Source organism: Grampus griseus (genome assembly GCF_964374135.1).
Source record: "Grampus griseus genome assembly, chromosome: 12".
Classification (NCBI taxonomy): Eukaryota; Metazoa; Chordata; class Mammalia; order Artiodactyla; family Delphinidae; genus Grampus; species Grampus griseus.
The window spans coordinates 32,941,548-32,961,997 of NC_139006.1; the positions used below are offsets into that span (position 1 = coordinate 32,941,548).

The window sequence follows — 20,450 nt, forward strand, 5'->3', positions numbered from 1 at the left end:
AAAAATCACAAGCTTAAAAGCTATGAAAATAATAGTTTATCACAATAATTGCATAGCACATTTTAGAACGCTGAATATCAGAGGATTTTTAGAAAAGGAACCTTGAACCAGACAGGTCAAATGAATTGTCAAGTTGCTTAGTAACTTAGGGGTGAAACTGGCTGCAAATCAGACCTTTATCAAAGCCCACTGTGGGAACTTCCATGGTGGTGCAGTGGTTAAGAATCCACCTGCCAATGCAGGGGACACGGGTTCTATCCCTGGTCCAGGAAGATCCCACATGCCGCAGAGCAGCTAAGCCTGTGCGCCACAGCTACTGAGCCTGCAAGTCACAACTACTGAGCCCACGTGCCGCAACTACTGAACCCCGGGCGCCTAGAGCCCGTGCTCCAGCAACAAGTGAAGCCACCGCAATGAGAACCCCACGCACTGCAACGAAGAGTAGCCCCTGCTCGCTGCAACTACAGAAAGCCTGCATGTAGCAAGGAAGACCCAACGTGGCCAAAAAAAAAAAAAAAGACCAGTGTGGGTTCTGCCATGTAGGAAATGCAAACTGCTTTCTCTAAGAATCAACTGGCAAAGGCTGTCTGGAGCACTGGTTGGAGACTGGGGATGTAGCCAAGCTCACTTTTAACAAGTGACAGGAGGGTTAGCAGTGCCAGCCTTAGAAAGAGGTGAGGTGAGACATGCAGCCTATGTCTGCTCACACTGTATTGCACTTTTCTTGTACTCCAAGAGATAAGTTTATAGATGTTCTTAGCTTATCCGCTGAGGATTCCACTTAGGCCACGTTGGATGTGTGGGTGAAGCTCCCTGGTACCTGATTTAAGGACAGGGATTGAAGACAGAACAAGTGCCCAGATAGAACCCTTAGCATCCCATCTTGGAAAACTCTCATCTCTACTTTATCTGAAAACTGGGCGTGACCCCAGAGTGTCCCTGTGTTCCTGCTGCTCTGATGGGTTAAAGGTCATACTATAATTACAGAGAGCAGACAGAGCACAGGAAGTGAAGTGCTTTGTTGTTACTGCTGTTATTTCTTGCCCTTCACTCATACCACCCTTGGGGTGTTGGCAGGTATGTGCCCTGCAGACCTCGCCACTCTCCAGTTACCAGGTGAGCATGGGATGGAGCCAGTCGCTGATGGACCATTTTATTTGCTTTTCTTAGGCACCAGTTAAAGTCGTAGATGACATCTCCCCTTGATAAGCAGCAGACAGACGTTGAAACATTTCAATAGAATGTTTTGCTGGGTTCATCTTTCCTTTTTCATGGGGACTGGCACTGATCCATATTTCCTCAGTGAGTTTTCATGCTCTGCAGCCTATCTGGCTGGTAGACTAGAGTACACATAAGAGAGACGCCAGCTGTCTACAGCAGGAACTGAAATAATGAGTTGAGAAATATTCAGTTAATGGGCTGGAAAGGTGGAAATTAATTCAAATCATTGAGGACAACATTACTTATACATTTTGTTTTTAGACATAATGGAATAAAAGGTAATGGTTTTTACTCCCAACTTTTAATATCATTCATAAAGACCAGTGATATGGTAATTTCCCTCATGCATTGTCACTGGGAATGCATTATTGCACCAATTCATTTTTATGTTACATGATATAAATGTTATGTATAAAGGATGACACTAATGTCCTATGTATTACTTGTAAGGCAGGTGCTACAGTTGTTTTCAAATGTTGTGATAACATTTTTGTTAAGCTACTCACCTTCAACCACCTTTTTCCCCTGTGACCAATGAGGATACACTGAAGCAAGCTTACATGTTGAGAGCTGCGATCCCTATTTATGGAAAGGACTGGAGCCGCCTGGCTCATCCCAGATTGTATGACCTTGACCGTTTTAGCTCTATGCAAAACAGTTGAGTTCACTGGATTAGAGATAATGAAGTAGAAATTAGATACACATTTTCCACTTGCTTTTCCAGAGTTAATTTTCTTTTGAGTGAATGAAGAACTCATTTAGTAAAATAAATACAAAATTGTCATATCTGCAATCCACCAGTGCCTCTAAATTGTGCTAGCCATACCTCAAGCCACAAGCAGTGAACTGATTGCTCCTCAACTTCACAGAATTCTAGCCAGTGTAGGAAAATGAACTTTGTAATAAGAGTAGGCACTAATAGGGTATATTTGTTATCTTTTTGTCATCTTGCTAGGATTAATTTTTCCCTCCCCCTGGGTTAACATGGTTTTTTTACATAACATCATTTCCATGTGCATTTTATTTATTTATTTATTTATAAATTTATTTATTTATTTATTTTTGGCTGCGTTGGGTCTTCGTTGCTGTGCCGGGGCTTTCTCTAGTTGCAGCGAATGGGGCTACTCTTCGCTGCGGTGCGCGGGCTTCTCTTTGCGGTGGCTTCTCTCATTGTGGAGCATGGGCTCTAGGCGCGCAAGCTTCAGTAGTTGTGGCTCGCGGGCTCTAGAGCGCAGCCTCAGAAGTTGTGGCGCACGGGCTTAGTTGCCCCATGGCATGTGGGATCTTCCTGGATGAGGGCTCAAACCCGTGTCCCCTGCATTGGCAGGCAGATTCTTAACCACTGCACCACCAGGGAAGTCCTCCATGTGCATTTTAAATTCAAATATGAGTTGGGTTTTTTTTTCAACCATCCTTTTTTTTCATCTTGCTCTAGATTTTCTGCACACAGTTAGAGAATATATTCCAAATACAGGTGTAATATCTGCCTATGATATATATTCAAATGTGTATGATCTTTTCTGTTCATTTGATAGAATTACAACCTCCACCCTTTTCACAGTTTTCTAAAAAGGCCTAATTGTTGTACTATTAGATTTTAAAATAAACTGCCTGGTATATTATGTGATTCACTAAGTATACCAGATGGATCCAAAAGATACCGAGTCATATTGCTCAGCCTGAACACACATATTGATAACATTTTCTGCCAGCATTTTTTTTTATCATTTGCAAATATTCTACCTGTTAAAGCTTCAGAGATTTGGAAGTATGTCTTCTAATTTTATTACTTCTTAGAATCCATTTTAATTCATATCTATTAACTCCAATCAAGTATTGAAATAAATAGCTTGAAGGCTGCCAAGAGGACAACATGACTTTAACATACAAAGCATTTAAACCGTGTATATGAGAAGGAATTTTTCCATAGATAAGAGCTTCTAACTTGAGAGTGTTTCTGGTCAATAATGCCTTTGGCCTCGAAACAAAGCAGGCGTTGAGGGTTTTCTCCTTGATTTATTTCCATCTCTCAATGATCCAAAAATGATTAAAGAAGCAGCTCCATTTCCCTCAAAAAAAAGTAGTTTTCTTACATTGTCCATGAACCTGAGAGCTTTGACAAATTTAACTGTAATTAAAGAGGAAAACCCTGGAAGTAATACTAATCTCCATAACCCTGGTTGGAGACCAAGAGAGGGGCATAGATGTAGCAACAGTTAGAATTTTGAAATTAATGGGTCAAAGCTTGTCGAAGATGAATGTCTGATTAGTGTTTCCCAGAGTGCCGTGGGATCTGGCACTCAGCTAATTCAGTAAATGGAAAAGACACCCCTTGCACTTGGGGGCTTTGATTATCGGTTTGGTTGTCCCCATTAATTAAGTAAACGGTGAAATGCTCACTTGCCCACTGAATTTCCTCATGCTCCATGGGTATAGACTGAAGATGAGCATTAAGTAACACCTGAAACTGCATCAAAATTACCTGCCGTGGTGACTAAATATGTAAACTTCTGAGCCCATCCCCCACCGTCTTCCCTGTGACGTGACTCTGACTATGTGGCTCTGGTGATGCCGGGTTTCGGGAACCACCAACCCACCTGAGGGTCAGTGACCTGCCTGGGGCCCGTCACTTCGATCTCACCTTTTCAGTGAAGGATCATCCTCTTTCTGTGTGTTCACTGTTTTCTGCTGCTTGTGCCATGACTGGGCGACCCTTTTGCTCTTTATGCCCCTAGTCGTGCTGATCTTAGGTCTTTCTAAAGAGAAATCTGTACAAAATGGGAATTTGGAACTTACGGCAGAATTTGAAAGAATCCCTTCAGCCTTATTTGCTATATACCACGATGCAAGCACATACCACATTCAACTATTGATGGCATCGGAATATTTATTATAACACTTTTAATCCTCATATTTATGTAATACACCTCGGAAAGCATTTCTGTTGTGATCTCTGTGCAAACCTATGCAAATATGTTATTTTCACTCGTTAAAACAGAAATGGCAGCACTTTAAATAATATGTAAATGTGAAGTCTTGAGTCTTAAACTAGTTACAATGTGTCTTACGTAGTTAATTTCTATTTTCCGTAGTTTGCTTTGCTGAAAGCTTTTTTTTTTTACTATCTACAGTTTCAATCAGACGCATGTGATTTAATTTTATTTTGGGGTAGCTAATTTGCATCCTCAGAGAAACTGTTTCTCTCTTTCTTCATCCCTCCGTCCCTCCGTCCCTCCCTCCCTCCCTCCCTCCCTTCTTTTCTCCGAATCTGATTCTCAGACCAGATGCTCAGTGCATTTGCTGTGCTCTGACTTGGAGGTTTGAGGCTGACAGCCAAAGCTCCCTGCGACCCAGGGCGAGACGCGAAATGAGCCCCCGTCACGTGGGTCTAACAACGGTTCCTACCGTCTGGGTTTATTTTCCTTCAGCTTCTTCTTCCTTCTGAAATATCACTGGAGAGAAAAAAAGACATAAAACATCTGATTTTGTTCTTCACTTCCTTTTCTATTTCCAGCCACCTGTTCTCATTTTCTAATTAACCCCAACACAGCAACAAGAGCCAAGATTCTCATGGTTATATAAGAAGGTATAATAAAAGGAAAGCCACGTCTACTAGAATTTTGCCCAAGGGAAACTCGGCTTCATGGTTGAAGAAGGCGTTCTGTTCTCTCTTCGTCCAATTTGTAGGGGAAGCAGCGGTGATTTGCCTTCTCACTCCTCTGCTACAAAAACAAATCAGGTGTTTTTGCGTGTATTGTGTGAGGAAGGCAAGGCTTCCTGTGAGCTCAGAGAAGTCTGGAGGTGGGGTTCGAACCCAGTACCTCTAGGACAGGAGCCCCCTCCGCACAGGCTGACGGCCTCTGAGCACCTGCTGTGAGACCTGATTCATTAGAGCCCGATGTGTGCAGGGTTCAGGGAGTTGATAAATGCCTGGAGAGTCTTCATGGCAAACGATTGACCAGGAGGAACAAAATCACGCTTCAACCTCTGAAGGGACTTTTCACACCGCCTTGCTCTGAAAAGTATTTGAAACCAAATGGAGGGTGCTGAGAACTGACACGCAGGGGGTCTGTAAGGAGGAGAAAGGAGGAGAGAAGGGAGAAAAACAGGCTGATAGGAAACGAGAGAGAGGAACTTGCTGTAAAATTTCAAAGGTCGTCATTGGCCTGGTTAGATGTGGCCTAGAAACTGGAGCAGCCTTTCTGATATTCTTACGCCAGGGTGCCTTCTGCACGGAGGCCCGGGCTGGTGCCAAAAGGACGTCTCCTCAGCTGTTTCCTCCTGAGCTGGACTCTCATTGCAGTGAAGCAGTAAAACGTAGCAAAGGCGGCCAAGAGCCGGGAATTAATGGGAGCAGAGAGAGAGGAGAAGACAGAACAGATTGGAGAACAGAAACTGAGCACCCCGTACAGCAGTCCTTCACCCAACAAATCCTGAGTGTCTGCTGTGAACCAGGGCTGTGCTAGACCCTGGGGTCGGAGGGGTGAGCGGGACAGATGGGGTTGTGCTCTCGGGGGCTGATGGTCTCGTGAGGAAGGACGGACCATTAGCACAGGCCAGGCTGCTGCAAGCAGATGGGTGGTAGGTTCATTCCTGACAGCTGTTTATTCCCCCTTGATGAGAGACTTTCAAAGAGCTGCAGTATAAGGAAGACTTTTCTTCTCAGGATTAAGTTCAGAAAACTGAACGCGGCATTGCTACCAAGGGTCAAGTGCCCCATGTTAAAGGTTTTGAATTTTAGACAAAGGTGGACGGCTTGAAATCCATGTAGACCCAAACTCTTTTGCTTTTTGTATTTTAATTTATTTAACAGTCACCTTGGTCAGGGTCCCCAACCTTTTTGGCACCAGGGACCAGTTTCATGGAAGACAGTTTTTCCTCGGACAGGGGTAGGAGGTGGGAATGGTTCAGACAGTGATATGAGTGATGGGGAGTGATGGGGACCTGCTGCTCACCTCCTGCCATGCGGCCTGGCTCCTAACAGGCCGCTGACCGGTACTGGTCCGTGGCCCAGGGGTTGGGGACCCCTGACTTTGGTACTCCTTGCTTTTTTTTTTTTTTTTTTTTTTTTTGTACTCCTTGCTTTAAGTCACAGTTCTAAGCACACAAATATTCACGTATTTAATCTTCATAACAGTCTTATGAGGGAGGTGCTATTATTGTGCCCACTTTATAGGGGAGGAAATTGGCTTGCTCAGGGTCTCACAGTGCTCTGGGCTCAGTGTTTGGGTCCTTCCCCAAATTCATATGTTGAAATCTTAACCCCCAATGTGGTAGTATTAGGAGGTGGGGATTTAGAGAGGTGATTAGGTCATGAGGGTGGAACCCTCATCAATATGATTAGTGCCCTTATCAAAGAGGCCCCAGAGAGATCTCTCCACCCCTCCACCATGTGAGGACACAGTGAAAAGACATCTGTGAACCAAGACTCAGGCCCTCACCAGAAACCGAATCTGTGGGCACCTTGATCTTAGAATTCCACCCTCCAGAACTGTGAGAAATGAATGTTTGATGTTTAAGCCCCTTGATCTGTGGTATTTATGTTATAGTAGCCTGAACAGACTAAGACACACAGTAAGTGCTAATGGGCATTCAACACTGGGTCTTCTAGTGATGAACTGAACACAAAACCAAGTGAGAGAAGGAGGGAGGGCTTGGGGTCAGACGAGAGGCAGGTGCCTGGTCAGCAGGGCCCTGAAAGCCATGGTGAGAGGTGAGCTTTCACTCCAGCTGCAGTGGGAGACCAGGGGAGGTTTTGAGCCGTGGAGTGACATATTGGGTTTCCATTTAAAAAGGTTCCTCTGGCTTCTGTCAGAGGAGCAAGTGGAAGGATAAATAAAAGGTGTAATAACAGGACAATGACTTGATGTGGGGAAAAAAAAAAATTAGGAAACAAGCCCTGGCATGTGTTTATGTGGTTTCCATGCTGTGCAGAGGACGAGTTCATCTTTGGGCTGCATTCCGAGCTGCCAACTCCTTGCCTTCTGGAGACCAGGTGACAGCAGGGAGGCGTCACGGAAAGGACTCCTGGCAGGCAGTTCTAATCCCAGCTCAGGGACGTACAGAGTGGGACCCCAGTGAGTGGCTTCACACAGTACCTGGGTCTCCATTTCTCTGCTTAAAGAACTGAGAGACTTGATTCTTTATCCCTGTTCATCTTTTTAAGTCTTAAAATATTTTATGATCCTTAAAAACTGTGAGAAAGCTTAGACATCACATCCTTCCGGAAGGTGAAAACTTGGCCTGTCTTGTGCGAACCTGGCACATTTAGACATGTAATCAGTGTTTCGTGAGTGACTATTTAGGAGCAGGTAGACTTGAGGATGGCTGTTGGAAGGCTAGTTCCACAGCATGCCCCGGCTTCTGCTCACGTCCCTCCATCAGGAATTCGTTTATAGCATCTGTCTGCCTCTCACTGCTTCTAGCATCTCTAGAGTGATGTGGGAGCAAGAGGGACCCTGGGGGCCATGAGCTGTTTCAAGGGACAGGGATGCTGCGCCTGCAACACACACTTCCTGTGGCTGGACGACACGGTCTCACAGAACTTCTGCAAGTTTTCAAACGTATGTGGAGGCTGTGGAGATTAATAACATTTTCATTCATCTAAAAGAATTTCTGAATTCATAGCCTCTTTTTGTCATTGGGTCATGAGGGGCTATGTGAAATACTTTGACGTGACAAAGGAATCATCTTCAAAAGGTTGGGAGCTGCTCCTTCAAGGAGAGTAGGAATGCTTCTACTTTACATCAGAGGATAGTGTTCCTCTGGTCATCCTCCTGAGAGTCCTGCAATATACTCCCATCCTCCAGGGATGAAGAATGACTATTGAGAGATTCTTCAGACAAGACATTAAAATGTAATCTTGCACTGAAGACTTGTCACAGCTGGGAATTTGATTCCTTCTTTAGCAGAAAAACAGTGATTGTGAGGATTACGCTGTTTATTTTTAGGGAGGACAGTACGAGAGGGATTCTTCTTTTTTTTTTTTTTTATAAGGCCGCACCATGTGGCATGCAGGATACCAGAGATCGAACCTACGCCGCCTGCACTGGGAGCATGGAGGCGTAACCACTGGACCACCAGGGAAGTCCTTGTTTTTGCTTTTTTTTTTTTGCGGTACACGGGCCTCTCACTGCTGTGGCCTCTTCCGTTGCGGAGCACAGGCTCCGGACGTGCAGGCTCAGCGGCCACGGCTCACGGGCCCAGCCGCTCCGCGGCATGTGGGGTCTTCCCGGACCGGGGCACGAACCCGCGTCCCCTGCATCGGCAGGTGGACTATCAACCACTGCGCCACCAGGGAAGCCCCTTGTTTTTGCTTTTTAAGGATTCCTCCGAAGGCACTCAGAGAGCTGGTATCAGTTCCTTCCTTCCTCCCTCTCTTTCTCCTCCTCTTCCTCCTTCCTCCCTTTCCATTTTGAGTAGGAAGGGAGAGCATGTGGCTAGTTTTGCCTAGGAACTCAGAATCTTCTGTTAAATATTTAAGAGATCTGGTAATTCGGTCAAGTAATTTTCATCTGAATGAGGACAGGAAACCTCTGGACTGTATTTCCAGCTGCTCCAGAACTCTTGGGAGGACAAATTAAATGGCTTGTGAGAGTTTCTGTGGTCAGAAAGTACCATGGATGTGCTGGTTATTCTTACTGTGTTTAATTAAATAAAACCACAGCCTTGTCTCATGAATGAAAGATTTCCCCTGCCGACAGTCTCACACACACATTTACACACTCACACACTCATACACTCAAAGTATTCACACACACACACACACACACGCACACCCCATACATCCCGTGTCTGCAGCAACCCCAGAAGTGGCCACTAGGGGGAAGCAGAGGCTGCAGAACCGGGCGGTGGGGGGAGCCGAGACTCGGGGGTGGAGGGAAGGCCTGGGGCAGGGATCTGGCTCCGAGGGTGGGAGGGGCGTCCGCGATCCCCAGCGTCCCCAGGTTGGTTCTGCTTTCTCTTCGGGTCCAGTATGTCGCCTTTTTTAACATGCGCTCACATGGTGCTTACCTTTTCTGTCCCCTTAATACCGGGCTCCCATATTTCCAGAGTGGCCATCTGGGCTGTGACCCCACCTGCTGTCCCTTCCTGGCACATCCCTGGCACGGGGGACTGCGGGAGCCCACAGTTTTGGCCAGCTGGGTTTGTTTGGTGGCCCTGGGAGGGGAGGACAGGCAGTGGGTGACATGGCCACCCGGGAGAAGTGAGCTGATTAGAAAAGCTGAGAAGAGGGGCAGTGGCTGTCACAGGGTGGTTGGGGGCCCATCTCCCCCTCCCGCCCCCTGTTGTTTGATGTGGATAATGGACTTGTTTTCATTCTCATGGAAAGTGTCATGCACACCCGTAGTTTGGGGACAGATTCTTGGTTTCCCCTTTCCTCTGCATTGCCATTCCCGAATCCCTCCTGCATAGAAATTCTAGAGCTGCTACTGGCCACAAAAAACTAGGAACCAGAGGAGTTGGGGTTCCTTCGTCTTTGGGGCGAAAGGAGGGAAACTTGAAGCTGAATTTTGCAGAAATGCATGTGGAGGTCAAAACCGCCTTTCGCGTCTCTTGGAACTCATAACCCAGTCTTGATGGAGTTATTTGCTATCCAAGTGTTCAGAAAATTAAATACCTAAAGCATTTCCAAGATGGCATTTTTACAGACATTTTTCCTGCCTCAGCTTCCTCAAGTGAAAAGCTTTTTTCTCTTGTGTGTGTGTGTGTGTGTGTGTGTGTGTGTGTGTGTGCGCGCGCGCACGTGTGTGTGTGTGTTTCCATGACAAAAACTGCTTAGTTTAAGGTAGCCTGACGTATGAATTTTTTCCTTTATGGTTGTTACTTTTTGTGTCCTGTTTAAGAAATATTTGCCTACTCCCAGGTCATAAAAATATTCTTTTATATTTTCTTCTAAAAGCTTTATAGTCTTTTAAACACTGTTTTCCTTAAGAGCAGTTTTAAGTTCAGAGCACAATTAAGGGGAAGGTAGAGAGATTTCCCAAATACGCCCTGCCCCACACATGCGCAGCCACTCCCCTAATCAACATCCCCACCAGGATGGCGCATTTGTTACAGTCAGTGACCCTACATGGACACGTCATCACCCAGAGTCTGTAGTTTACATTAGGCTTCACTCTTGGTTTTATATTAATACATTCCATGGGTTTGGGCAAATGTATGATGACGTGTGTCCACCATTATAGTGTCACACAGAATATTTCCACTGCCCTAAAAATCCTCTGTGCTCCAGCTTGTTTTGCTTTTCAAATACAGATATGAAATCCACCTGGAACTGATTTTTAGGCATAATGTGAGGTAGTCAAAATTCTTTATTTTTCCATATGAATAACTACTAGGCCCAACCCCATTGCTTGAAAATGCCGTGCTTTCCCTACTTCACTACTGTGTTGGTGTTTTTGTAAATCAGGTGACCCCAAATGTGGAGGGCTGTTTCTAGACTCCTTATTCTATTCTACTGGTCAGTTTTTCTACTGCTATATCAATATCCCACTTTCTTAATTACTGTAGCTTTATGTCTAGTATTGAGAGCTGTTGAAACAGGTCCTCCCTGTTTGTTATTCTGTTTTCAAAATTACCTTTGCTCTTTTTGGCCAAAATACTCAAATTTGATTTCTAGATTAAAACTGTCTTTTCCTCTTCAAGTTTTATGGGCATGATTCTTTATGGCTCTCCTAAAAATAACACATGGGAGGCCAGCCATATAGTATAAGTTTAATTATGTTCTAAAATAATGAGATAGCTCTACAAGGGCAAAGCTTTCTAGGACACGGTAAGTCCGTGAGTCACACGTCTGTCCTGCCCGCCAGGGTCAGGGAAAGAATTTCCCTTTTTTTCTCTTTCCAAATTCCAACTGTCTTTCAAGGCCTGCTCCAAAGCCGCACGTTCCCACCTGGATTACGTAACTCCCCTCACACTTGCCCAGCCGCCCTGCATGGCACAGATTTGGTGATGATGCAGTGTTACTCTCAGGAAAAGACCCGCCACCTCCCAGCCTCCCAGGACCTCCACCGTCTGGGCTGGACCGCTTTCCACAGCATCTCCCGTTTCCCCCTCCCCCCGTGGTACCCAGCCTTCAGGTCCCCACAGGGCTCTGCCCCACACACTCCGGGGACTTTCCATTTGGGTTTGATCTTTCTGCCTCTGCGCAGTTCTTCGCTTCTTGTTCCCACAGCCTGCCTTGTATGGGCTGATGCCTCGTGAACCCTTCAAGTCCTCCATCTGGGCATCCTTCCCTGGCCCCCAGACTACATCAGCTCCCCTTGTAATATGCTCCCCCTTCATGGCGTGCATCGCAGCTCAAAGTTATAAACCTAATGGATGATTTGATCAACGCCTGACTCTTCCACTAGATTCTAAACTCCAATAAGGCGGGATCCAGGACTCATCCTTTTTCATCTCTGATATCTAGCCTAGTATTTGTCACATAGCAACTGCTCGGTAATTCTTCTATGAATGAATGCATGTGTGAATGAAACACTTTGGCCTCGTGGCCTGTGTTACTCTTCACAGCACCCTGCATGCAGATGCTCTGTAAATATCTTTCTGATTCATCTTACCTTGTTCTGTAGGACATTTTAATAACGAATGCTGTGTAGTTTCTAAGAGTAGCTTGCCACATTCTGAATTGAGAGGCCTGGCCATTGCAGGCAGAGTCAGGGTGATTCTTCAGGCCCTGTACTTGGTTTGATAGGGGTGGTAGTGGTAATCAAATATGACTTAGAAGTGTCCCCCACCTGCCATACCTGTCTTGCTTTCCATATCTCAAGTCTACCTTTTGGAAACCCCTGGGAATGCATGTCACTTCACCTTGCTCGCTCAGTGGCAAAGCAGGACAGCCAGGAAGGCTTCGTTGGCATTTGGCCTAGATGAGTGAGAGCTAACATCTGGTCCATCATGGAAAATTCCTGTAGTTACAGAGCTGGAAAATAGACTATCATTCCATTAATAAAGGGACCAGAATTAGTTCTTGTTCTCTGTGCTTCGTGTGCTAGTCATTGATGAATGATAAGCCTGTCTTTATAGTCGCAAGCAGTCAGAGGGGAAGATAAAAAGTATGCTCCCTGGTCACCATCAGCAGCACTGCATTGGAGGGAGGGGGCAGGCTGTGGTGGTTGAGCCCCATCCTGTCCTGATAGGGACGTCTGTAACTTGCATATTTAATGGGGAGAGGCAACAGTTAGAGATGCCGCTTCTGATACAGCCTCTGCCCCCCTCCTCTGTACGACCAAGGGAGAACCACTAATTGGATTCTGCCTCAAAAATGGGAACACTGACCTTTTCTCAAATCCACCAAACTGCAATATAATAGGGTTAATGTCATAGAGGTAAATGACACTTAGGTTCTTAGGGGAAAAAACTGTGTGTGTGTGTGTGTGTGTGTGTGTGTGTATAAATACATTGTGTGTGTGTGTATGTGTGTGTGTGTGTTATGCGGGCCTCTCACTGTTGTGGCCTCTCCCGTTGTGGAGCACAGGCTCCGGACGCGCAGGCTCAGCGGCCATGGCTCACGGGCCCAGCCGCTCCGCGGCATGTGGGATCTTCCCGGACCGGGGCACGAGTCCGTGTCCCCTGCATCGGCAGCCGGACTCTCAACCACTGTGCCACCAGGGAAGCCCAAACAGTGTATATTTTTATCAGGAGGACCTTCCTATGGTCCTTAGAGGCATAGTTTTAATGGATATGAATAAGGAATTAAGACCAGTTATTAACCACATTGCAATGGAGGTCCTCAGTTGCCTTCCGGGGCTGGGGCAGGTGGAACAGCAGGATCTGAGGGCGGGGTGAGCGGGGGTGGGGCTCAGGGAAGCACGACCACAGGGATGTCTGAGTGTGTGTGTGTGGGGTGGTGCGGGGGGAGTGGGTTATGATTCAGGGTGGAAAGAGCTGAAGACGAATTAGGTTACATCACATTCTTGATTTCAGCGTATTTATATTGGGCATTTTGAGTTTAAAGCTAATTAAATTGATGCATCATCTTTTGTGAAATACCAAAAGGATTTGGTAAACACTAATTAGGCTAGAGGACGTTTACATCATTTAACACTAGGCAATTGGCCACCTACAACATGTGGGTGATTCATTAATTTCAAGTAAATTTAATGGATGTAATTAAATGGCAAGACTCTGAGGGTTTCTATGGCTGGCTCTGCCTTCCACCCCGCGTAATGCACTTCTTCACACTTACTCATATTCAGGGTGTCCACGGGGATGTTCTCAGAGACCCTGTCCTTCTACGTGAATGCCAGAGGAGCACCAGCGAGTTGTTACACTGGATGCGTGCCTGCTTCCTCCACCCTCACCGGCACCCCGTGCTCTGCCCCCCAGGGGGCCTGGGTGATTCCTTCCTGTGTTCCACCTCTTGATCCAACCTGATTGGGTCAGAATGAGCCCCAGGCGTTCAATCGATGGCCTGGCATGAAAGTCCTGTATCTCAGGGATGACGGTGGTTGAGTCGTTCGTGTTCTTGCACAGGAATTTCAACTGAAGAAATGGCCAGAATCAGGCAGTTGCAAGTAGAATCTTAGTTGAAAGGTTCTCAGAGAGAAGGCAGCGTGCAAAGTCACGAAGCACTACAGGTCACGAATAAGTAAAGGCCATGAAGTCAGGGAGTCAGGCTGGAAGAAAGGGAGAGTTGTTAGTTGGAAGCAGCCGATGGAGCGTTGAAACTCTCTAACAGCAGAGAATAATCTAGATAATCCAATCACTGGAGCTATATTGGGTTATTACAGTTTCTGAACTGAAATGTAAGACTCAGCCGACCATTTCCATGACGTCTGGCTGTGACACGTGTATCCCCACAGTAACACCCCCACCCCCAAAACAACTTAAGGAAGCAGAAGAGAGTATCTTTCCTTGCATACCAAGGAATCTAACACACAACATGTATCTGAGGTTTATGTAACTTTTTTCTTTCAGTTTTATTGAGATATAATCGACATCATCATAAAAATTTAAGGTGGACAGCATAATGACTTATGCATATCGTGAAATGGTTCCTACAATAAGTTTAGTTAACATCAATCATCTCGCATAGATACGACAAAAAAAGAAAAAGAAAAATTTTTTTCTTGTGATGAGAATTTTATGATATATTCTCTTAGCAACTTTCAAATTTATATTTGAAAGTTTCAAAAGACAACTATAGTCATTGTACATTAAATTAAATCCTCAGTACTCATTTATCTTATAACTGGAAGTTTGTACCTTTTGGCCACCTTCATCCAATTCCTTCACCCCCCATCTCCCACCTCTGGTAATCACAAGTCTGATCTCTTCTTCTATGAGTTTGAGTTTTTTGTTTTTTGATTTCTTTTAGAGTCCACATATAAGTGAGATGATATGGTATTTTTCTTTCTCTGCCTGACTTATCTCACTTAGCATAATGTCCTCAAGGTCTAGCCATGTTGTCACAACGGCAGGATTTCCTTCCTTTTTAATGGCTGAATAGTATTCCATTGTGTGTGTGTGTGTGTGTGTGTGTGCGCGTGTTTGTGTGTGTATCTCACAACCTCTTTATCCATTATCTGTTGATACACCCTTAGGTTGTTTCTATGTCTTGGCTGTTATGAATGATGCTGCAATGAACATGGGGGTGCAGACATCTCTTCAAGATACTGATTTCATTTCCTTTGGATATGTGCCCAGAAGCAGAATTGCTGGATCATATGGTAGTCCCATTTTTTATTTTTGGAGGAACCTCCATACTGTTTTCCATAGTGGCTGCACTAATATATAATCCCACCAACAGTGCACCAGGGCCCCCTTTTCTCCACATCCTCGCCAGCATTTATCTCTTGTTTTTCTTTTTTCGGTACGCGGGCCTCTCACTGCTGTGGCCTCTCCCGTCGCGGAGCACAGGCTCCGGACGCGCAGGCTCAGCGGCCATGGCTCACGGGCCCAGCTGCTCCGCGGCATGTGGGATCCTCCCGGACCGGAGCACGAACCCGTGTCCCCTGCATCGGCAGGCGGACTCTCAACCACTGTGCCACCAGGGAAGCCCTATCTCTTGTTTTTTTGATGATAGGATTCTCACAGACCTGAGGAGATACCTCATTGTGGTTTTGATTTGCATTTCCCTAATGACTAGTGATGTTGAGCATCTTTTCATGTAGCTGTTGACCACTTGAATATCTTCTTTGGAAATAATGTCTGTTCAGCTCCTTTGCCGTATTTCAATTGGATTACTTGTTTTTCTGTTACTGACTTGTATAAGTTCTTTATATATTTTGGATATTAACCCTTTTCAGATATATGATCTGCAAATGTTTGCACCCATTCTATAGGTTTCCTTTTCCTTTTTGAAATTTTCATTTTTCATTCCTTTTGCTGTGCAGAAGCTCTTTAGTTTGATGTAGTCTCACTTGTTTATTTTTAATTTTGTTGCTTGTGCTTTAGGTGTCATAGTCAAAAACTCATTGCCAAGACTCTTGTCAAGGAACTTTTTTCCCTATGTTTCCTTTTAGGAATTATATGGTTTCAGGTCTTACATCTAAGTCTTTAATCCATTTTGAGTTAATTTTTTTTTTTTGCGGTACGCGGGCCTCTCACTGTTGTGGCCTCTCCCATTGTGGAGCACAGGCTCCGGACGCGCAGGCTCAGCGGCCATGGCTCACGGGCCCAGCCGCTCCGCGGCATGTGGGATCTTCCCGGACCGGGGCACGAACCCGTGTCCCCTGCATCGGCAGGCGGACTCTCAACCACTGCGCCACCAGGGAAGCCCCATTTTGAGTTAATTTTTGTGAGTGGTGTGAGATAGGGGTCTAGTTTCATTCTTTCATATGTGAATGTCCAATTTTTCCAGCACCATTTATTGAAGAGACTGTCTTCTCCATTGGGTATTCTTGGCTCCCTTGTCAAATATTAGTTGACCGTATATACATGGGTTTATTTCTGGGCTGTCTGTTCTGTTCCATTGGTCTATATGTCTGTTTTTATGCCAGTACCGTATGGTTTTGATTAGTGCAGTGTTTATAAATAGCTTGAAATTGAGAAGTGTGTTGCCTCCCGCTTTATTCTCCTTTTGCAGGGCTGCTTTGGCTGCTTAGAGCCTTCTGTGGTGCCATATGTAACTTTTTGTTTTGCTTTTATTCTCTAAATGCTCTGAGTGGCTTTACCCTCCTCTTCATCCTTGTCTTTCTCTGTTCCAGCTTGTTGCAGCTCTTTTTTGTCCCACATCCTCACTGTAGATAGATATTCCCGACCCAGAGCAAAGTGGTAATGAGGGCAGTTAAGGTTATACCAGCCTTGCAAGTCACCAAAGGGATGCTCCAGACACAGCATCATGCAGACTGCCTTTGACTTTTTTTTTTTTTTTTTGCGGTACGCGGGCCTCTCACTGTTGGGTCCTCTCCCGTTGCGGAGCACAGGCTCCGGACGCGCAGGCTCAGCGGCCATGGCTCACGGGCCCAGCCGCTCCGCGGCATGTGGGATCTTCCCAGACCGGGGCACGAACCCGTGTCCCCTGCATTGGCAGGCGGACTCTCAACCACTGCGCCACCAGGGAAGCCCTGCCTTTGACTTTTTAGTCAATTTATCTTCATAATGGATGTGGACCATTTTTAAAGTCTTTATTGAATTTGTTACAATATTGCTTCTGTCTTTTTTTTAATGTTTTGGCTTTTTGGCCGTGAGACATGTGGGATCTTAGCTCCCCGACCAGGGATGGAACCCACACTCCCTGCACTGGAAGGCAAAGTCCTAACCACTGGACCGCCAGGGAAGTCCCTATCTTCATAATGGATGGACGAGGGGAAGACTATTTAGCTCAGCTATTAAGTCACAGCTAAATTTAGAGTAGATTTTCTTCTCTTTCTCTTTCTCTCTAAGAAATCAGCTTACTCTTATCCTTAGATTCTTCCTTCCTCCATCCAAAGATTGAAAAGTAGCTTCACACTAGGGACTTTTTAGCGTTAACACAGATCTGGTTTGGCTAAGATACTCTTTCCAGGAGCAAACATGGACCGTTTGAACTGTTTTTGTTTGTCCACACACTTATGCTCTTTGTTGGTCGTAGCCAGAGCTCCCTGAGGATCAGGGAGTGCAAGTGTATATCCTCCCTCTTTTCAATTTAGCCTTGCCCTTGTGTGGAAGTAATTGCTTCTTTGTTTTAGCGATAGAACCTCCCTGAGTTGTAGCTGGACATATGGCTACCCGGTTGAAGACTGTATTTCATAGTCGCCTGTGTGGTAGGTGTGCCCATATGATTCAGTTTCCCGCCATAAAATGTGAGCAGAGTGATAGTCACAGGGTCTGTGGCAATTCCTCAAAAGGAACTGACCTGCCCTCCCTTTTCTCTTTGGCGTCCTTCCAGCCCCAGATGGGACCTTGGTTAATAAGCTCCACCCGTGCAGTTGGGGGCAGAGTAATGAGAGGGAAGGGAGTGGGCTCTTGAGAGAGCCTGTTGGAGCAGGACCACCTACTCGCAGGAGAACCTCTGGGCTGTTACAGGCGAGAGCAGGCAACATGTCTTCCCGTGTCAGCTCTTCTATGTTTGAGTTTCTCCGTTACAACTGCCCAGTCTGTACCCCAACCAGTACACAGTGGTGGACACTAAGTGCTCAGGAACCTCACTGAGTGATGAATAGGTGTTACGTCACTTGATCTTCTAGCAACCACCCCTAAATAGATACTACTTGCCCATTTTACAGATGTGCAAACAGACTTAGGAAGGCGAGGTGACTTGCCCAAGATCACAGGGCTGTAAGTGGTAGAAGGAACTTGGACCCGGCTCTGAAGTGCTTCAAAACACGTATCCTTAATTGCTGTGCCCTCGCGTCTCTTGATATTACTGTTCACTCTTTTTTCTAAGAGAATATTCGAAGTATTCTTCTCTGCCAATTTAAAGTTTCAGTATGTTACACATCGCGACTCTGGGCTCTACTGCTTCTCTGCTTGGTTTGGTGTAGATTGTTCACTTTATTCTGCTGTTTTGGGGAGGTGGGGGTGGGAGCGAGGACCATCCTTTAGTTTTGAATACATTCATTTTGCCTCATTCATTAGACTGTAAATCCCTCAGGGGATAGTGCTAGTGACACATGCTGAGTAAATGACGGTTACACGTCTAAAGAGAAAAGATATGTCTGGTCTTCCAGAATGATGCAGTGTTCTCTTGTGTGATGTTTTTCTCACGGGTGTATAAATTCTGTTGTTAATCAGTCAGTCCTGGTGAAAGCCAGCCCCCATTTAAAATACATTTTCATGGCAGAATATTTGAATCGAGGTAACATTGGAAGAGATGATTTTGAGTAAGGAATGATGCCCATCTACTTATTGTTCTAAATATAAGCAGGTGGGATTTTAACTTTTCATACTGGCACTTCAGCCAGATGTTAGATTCATGATCATTCTGCCACGTCTGAGTTCGTGTGAAGTTTGCTGCATGATTAAAGCAAGTTCAGAATAATAGTGCTTCAGATAAGATGTATTATTTTTTTTTCTAACATGAGAAAGGTCTGGAGGTGGGCAGCTGAGGACTGGTATGGTGGCTTCGTGGTCACTGGATGCAAGCTCCTTCTAACTTTTTCCTCCCAAATCCCTGAAAATGGTTTCCATTCTAAAGGTTCCCTCCTGGTTACCAAGAGCCCTGGTAGAGACAACCATTGTTTCAGAGTTGCAGGCAGTAGGATGGGGAGGGGGCAAAGGGCCTTTACCTTCCTTTTCCCTCTTAAAGACCTCTTCCAGAATTTTCACTAAATGAACCTCCACCTCACTGGTCAGAACCTAGCTCTACCTAGTTACAGAGCTGCCCAAGTAAAATCAGGGTTTTGTCTTGTTTTTAAGGAAGAAGGAGAAGGGTCAGTGTTAGGTGGACTGCCTGCCTTCTAATTAGAAAATTCCCACCATTCTAGATCGGGGTGGCGAACTATGGTCCATGGGCCAAATCTGGCCTGCAGCCTGCCTTTTAAATTTATTCTTATTTCTTATTTTTAATAGCTCATTTCAGGTTACCACAGCAGAGCTGAGTATTTGTTACAGAGATTGTAGAGCCCACAAATCTAAAATATTTCCTGTCTGATCCTCATTAGAAAAAGTGTGCCAACCCCTGTTCTTCTAAATCATGGGGGATGGATTCTGAGGAATGAATGGTTTCATTCCTTGGGGTGCTATTCCAGGAGCAGCATGGAGCTTAATATGAATTCAATAATAATCTGTTCTTCTCCAGCCCCAAGTGAAGTTGTATCCATTAAGCATATGTTTGCCTGCAAGTACCATAAAACCTGACTAATGGCAGATGAAACAAAAAGAAGTGTATTTATCTTGGATACAAAGAAGTCCAGAAGTACGTGGTCCAGGATTGGTACAGATGCTGAATGATGCTTTCCAAATGGGTTCTTTTTTTTCTCCCCAACCATGCCGAGAATGTTGGCTTTCTTCTCATGCTTATTGTAAGACGGCTACAGCACCTAAAGGTGTAATGTCTGCATCCTGCATAGGAAGAAAGGGAAGGTGCCGAAGGGGGCATGAGTCCGTCCCCCTTCCAGAAACTTTCCCAGGGTCCTCACTGGCCAGGACTATGTCTCATGTCCACCGCTAGCAGCAGAGGATGCTGGGATGATGAGAATAGAAATTGGGTGCATCGCTGGGGCAGACACATGGAGGTTGTGTTGGAAAGGGAGACGTGGAGACAAGAGTGGTGTGTGCTGTGTAGGGCACCCCTGCAACTAATGTGGGTCCCTCTAGAGATATTACCTTTGTTAGAGTCTCTCCTTTCCTACCTGCCTTTGCCTGTCACGGTTCCCAAAATTAATTAATTAATTAAGATTAATTAATTAATCTTGTTCTTTTCACCTCCCTTTTGTATTCTCGGCTAGGTGAGAAACCTGGAAGTGAGCCGGAAGAGGCGAAGCTGCAGATCGCCAGCAAACAGATCGTGCAGAATGCCATCCTGCGGGCTGTGCAGCAGGTCTCCCGGGAGAGTCGGCAGAGGGAAGCCGGGGCTGGCGACACCCCTCGGGGCAGCTTCCGGCCAGGCGCAGGGGAATTAACCAAGAAGCATGAAAAGAAGTAACACGGTGGATGGGGCTCTTGTCACACGCTTGGTTTCCAGCCTTTTTTTTAGCATAGGATGCGTTGCCAAAAATGTTGCCAGTAAAGCGGACCGAAGTGTCAGCGACACCTAGCAGTAGGATGAATTCACACTAGGCCTTGGCCGAGAAGCACTGTTCTGCAAAAGTGCATTAGATGCTTCTGTTTATATTGATGCAGTGCCTCTGAAACGTAGTCGG

General features: G+C 45.6%; 1 protein-coding gene across 1 annotated transcript in view; it reads left to right on the forward strand.

Annotated features, from left to right (window-relative positions):
• AKAIN1 (A-kinase anchor inhibitor 1) overlaps positions 1 to 20,233 on the forward strand; it is a gene marked incomplete at both ends in the record, with an annotated part of 45,922 nt that extends 25,689 nt beyond the window's left edge. Inside the window, one exon of the mRNA XM_082668476.1 lies at positions 20,037 to 20,233. Coding sequence (XP_082524602.1) covers positions 20,037 to 20,233 — 197 coding nt within the window. The remainder of the gene's footprint in view (positions 1 to 20,036) is intronic.
• Between the last annotated feature and the right edge of the window lie 217 nt (positions 20,234 to 20,450).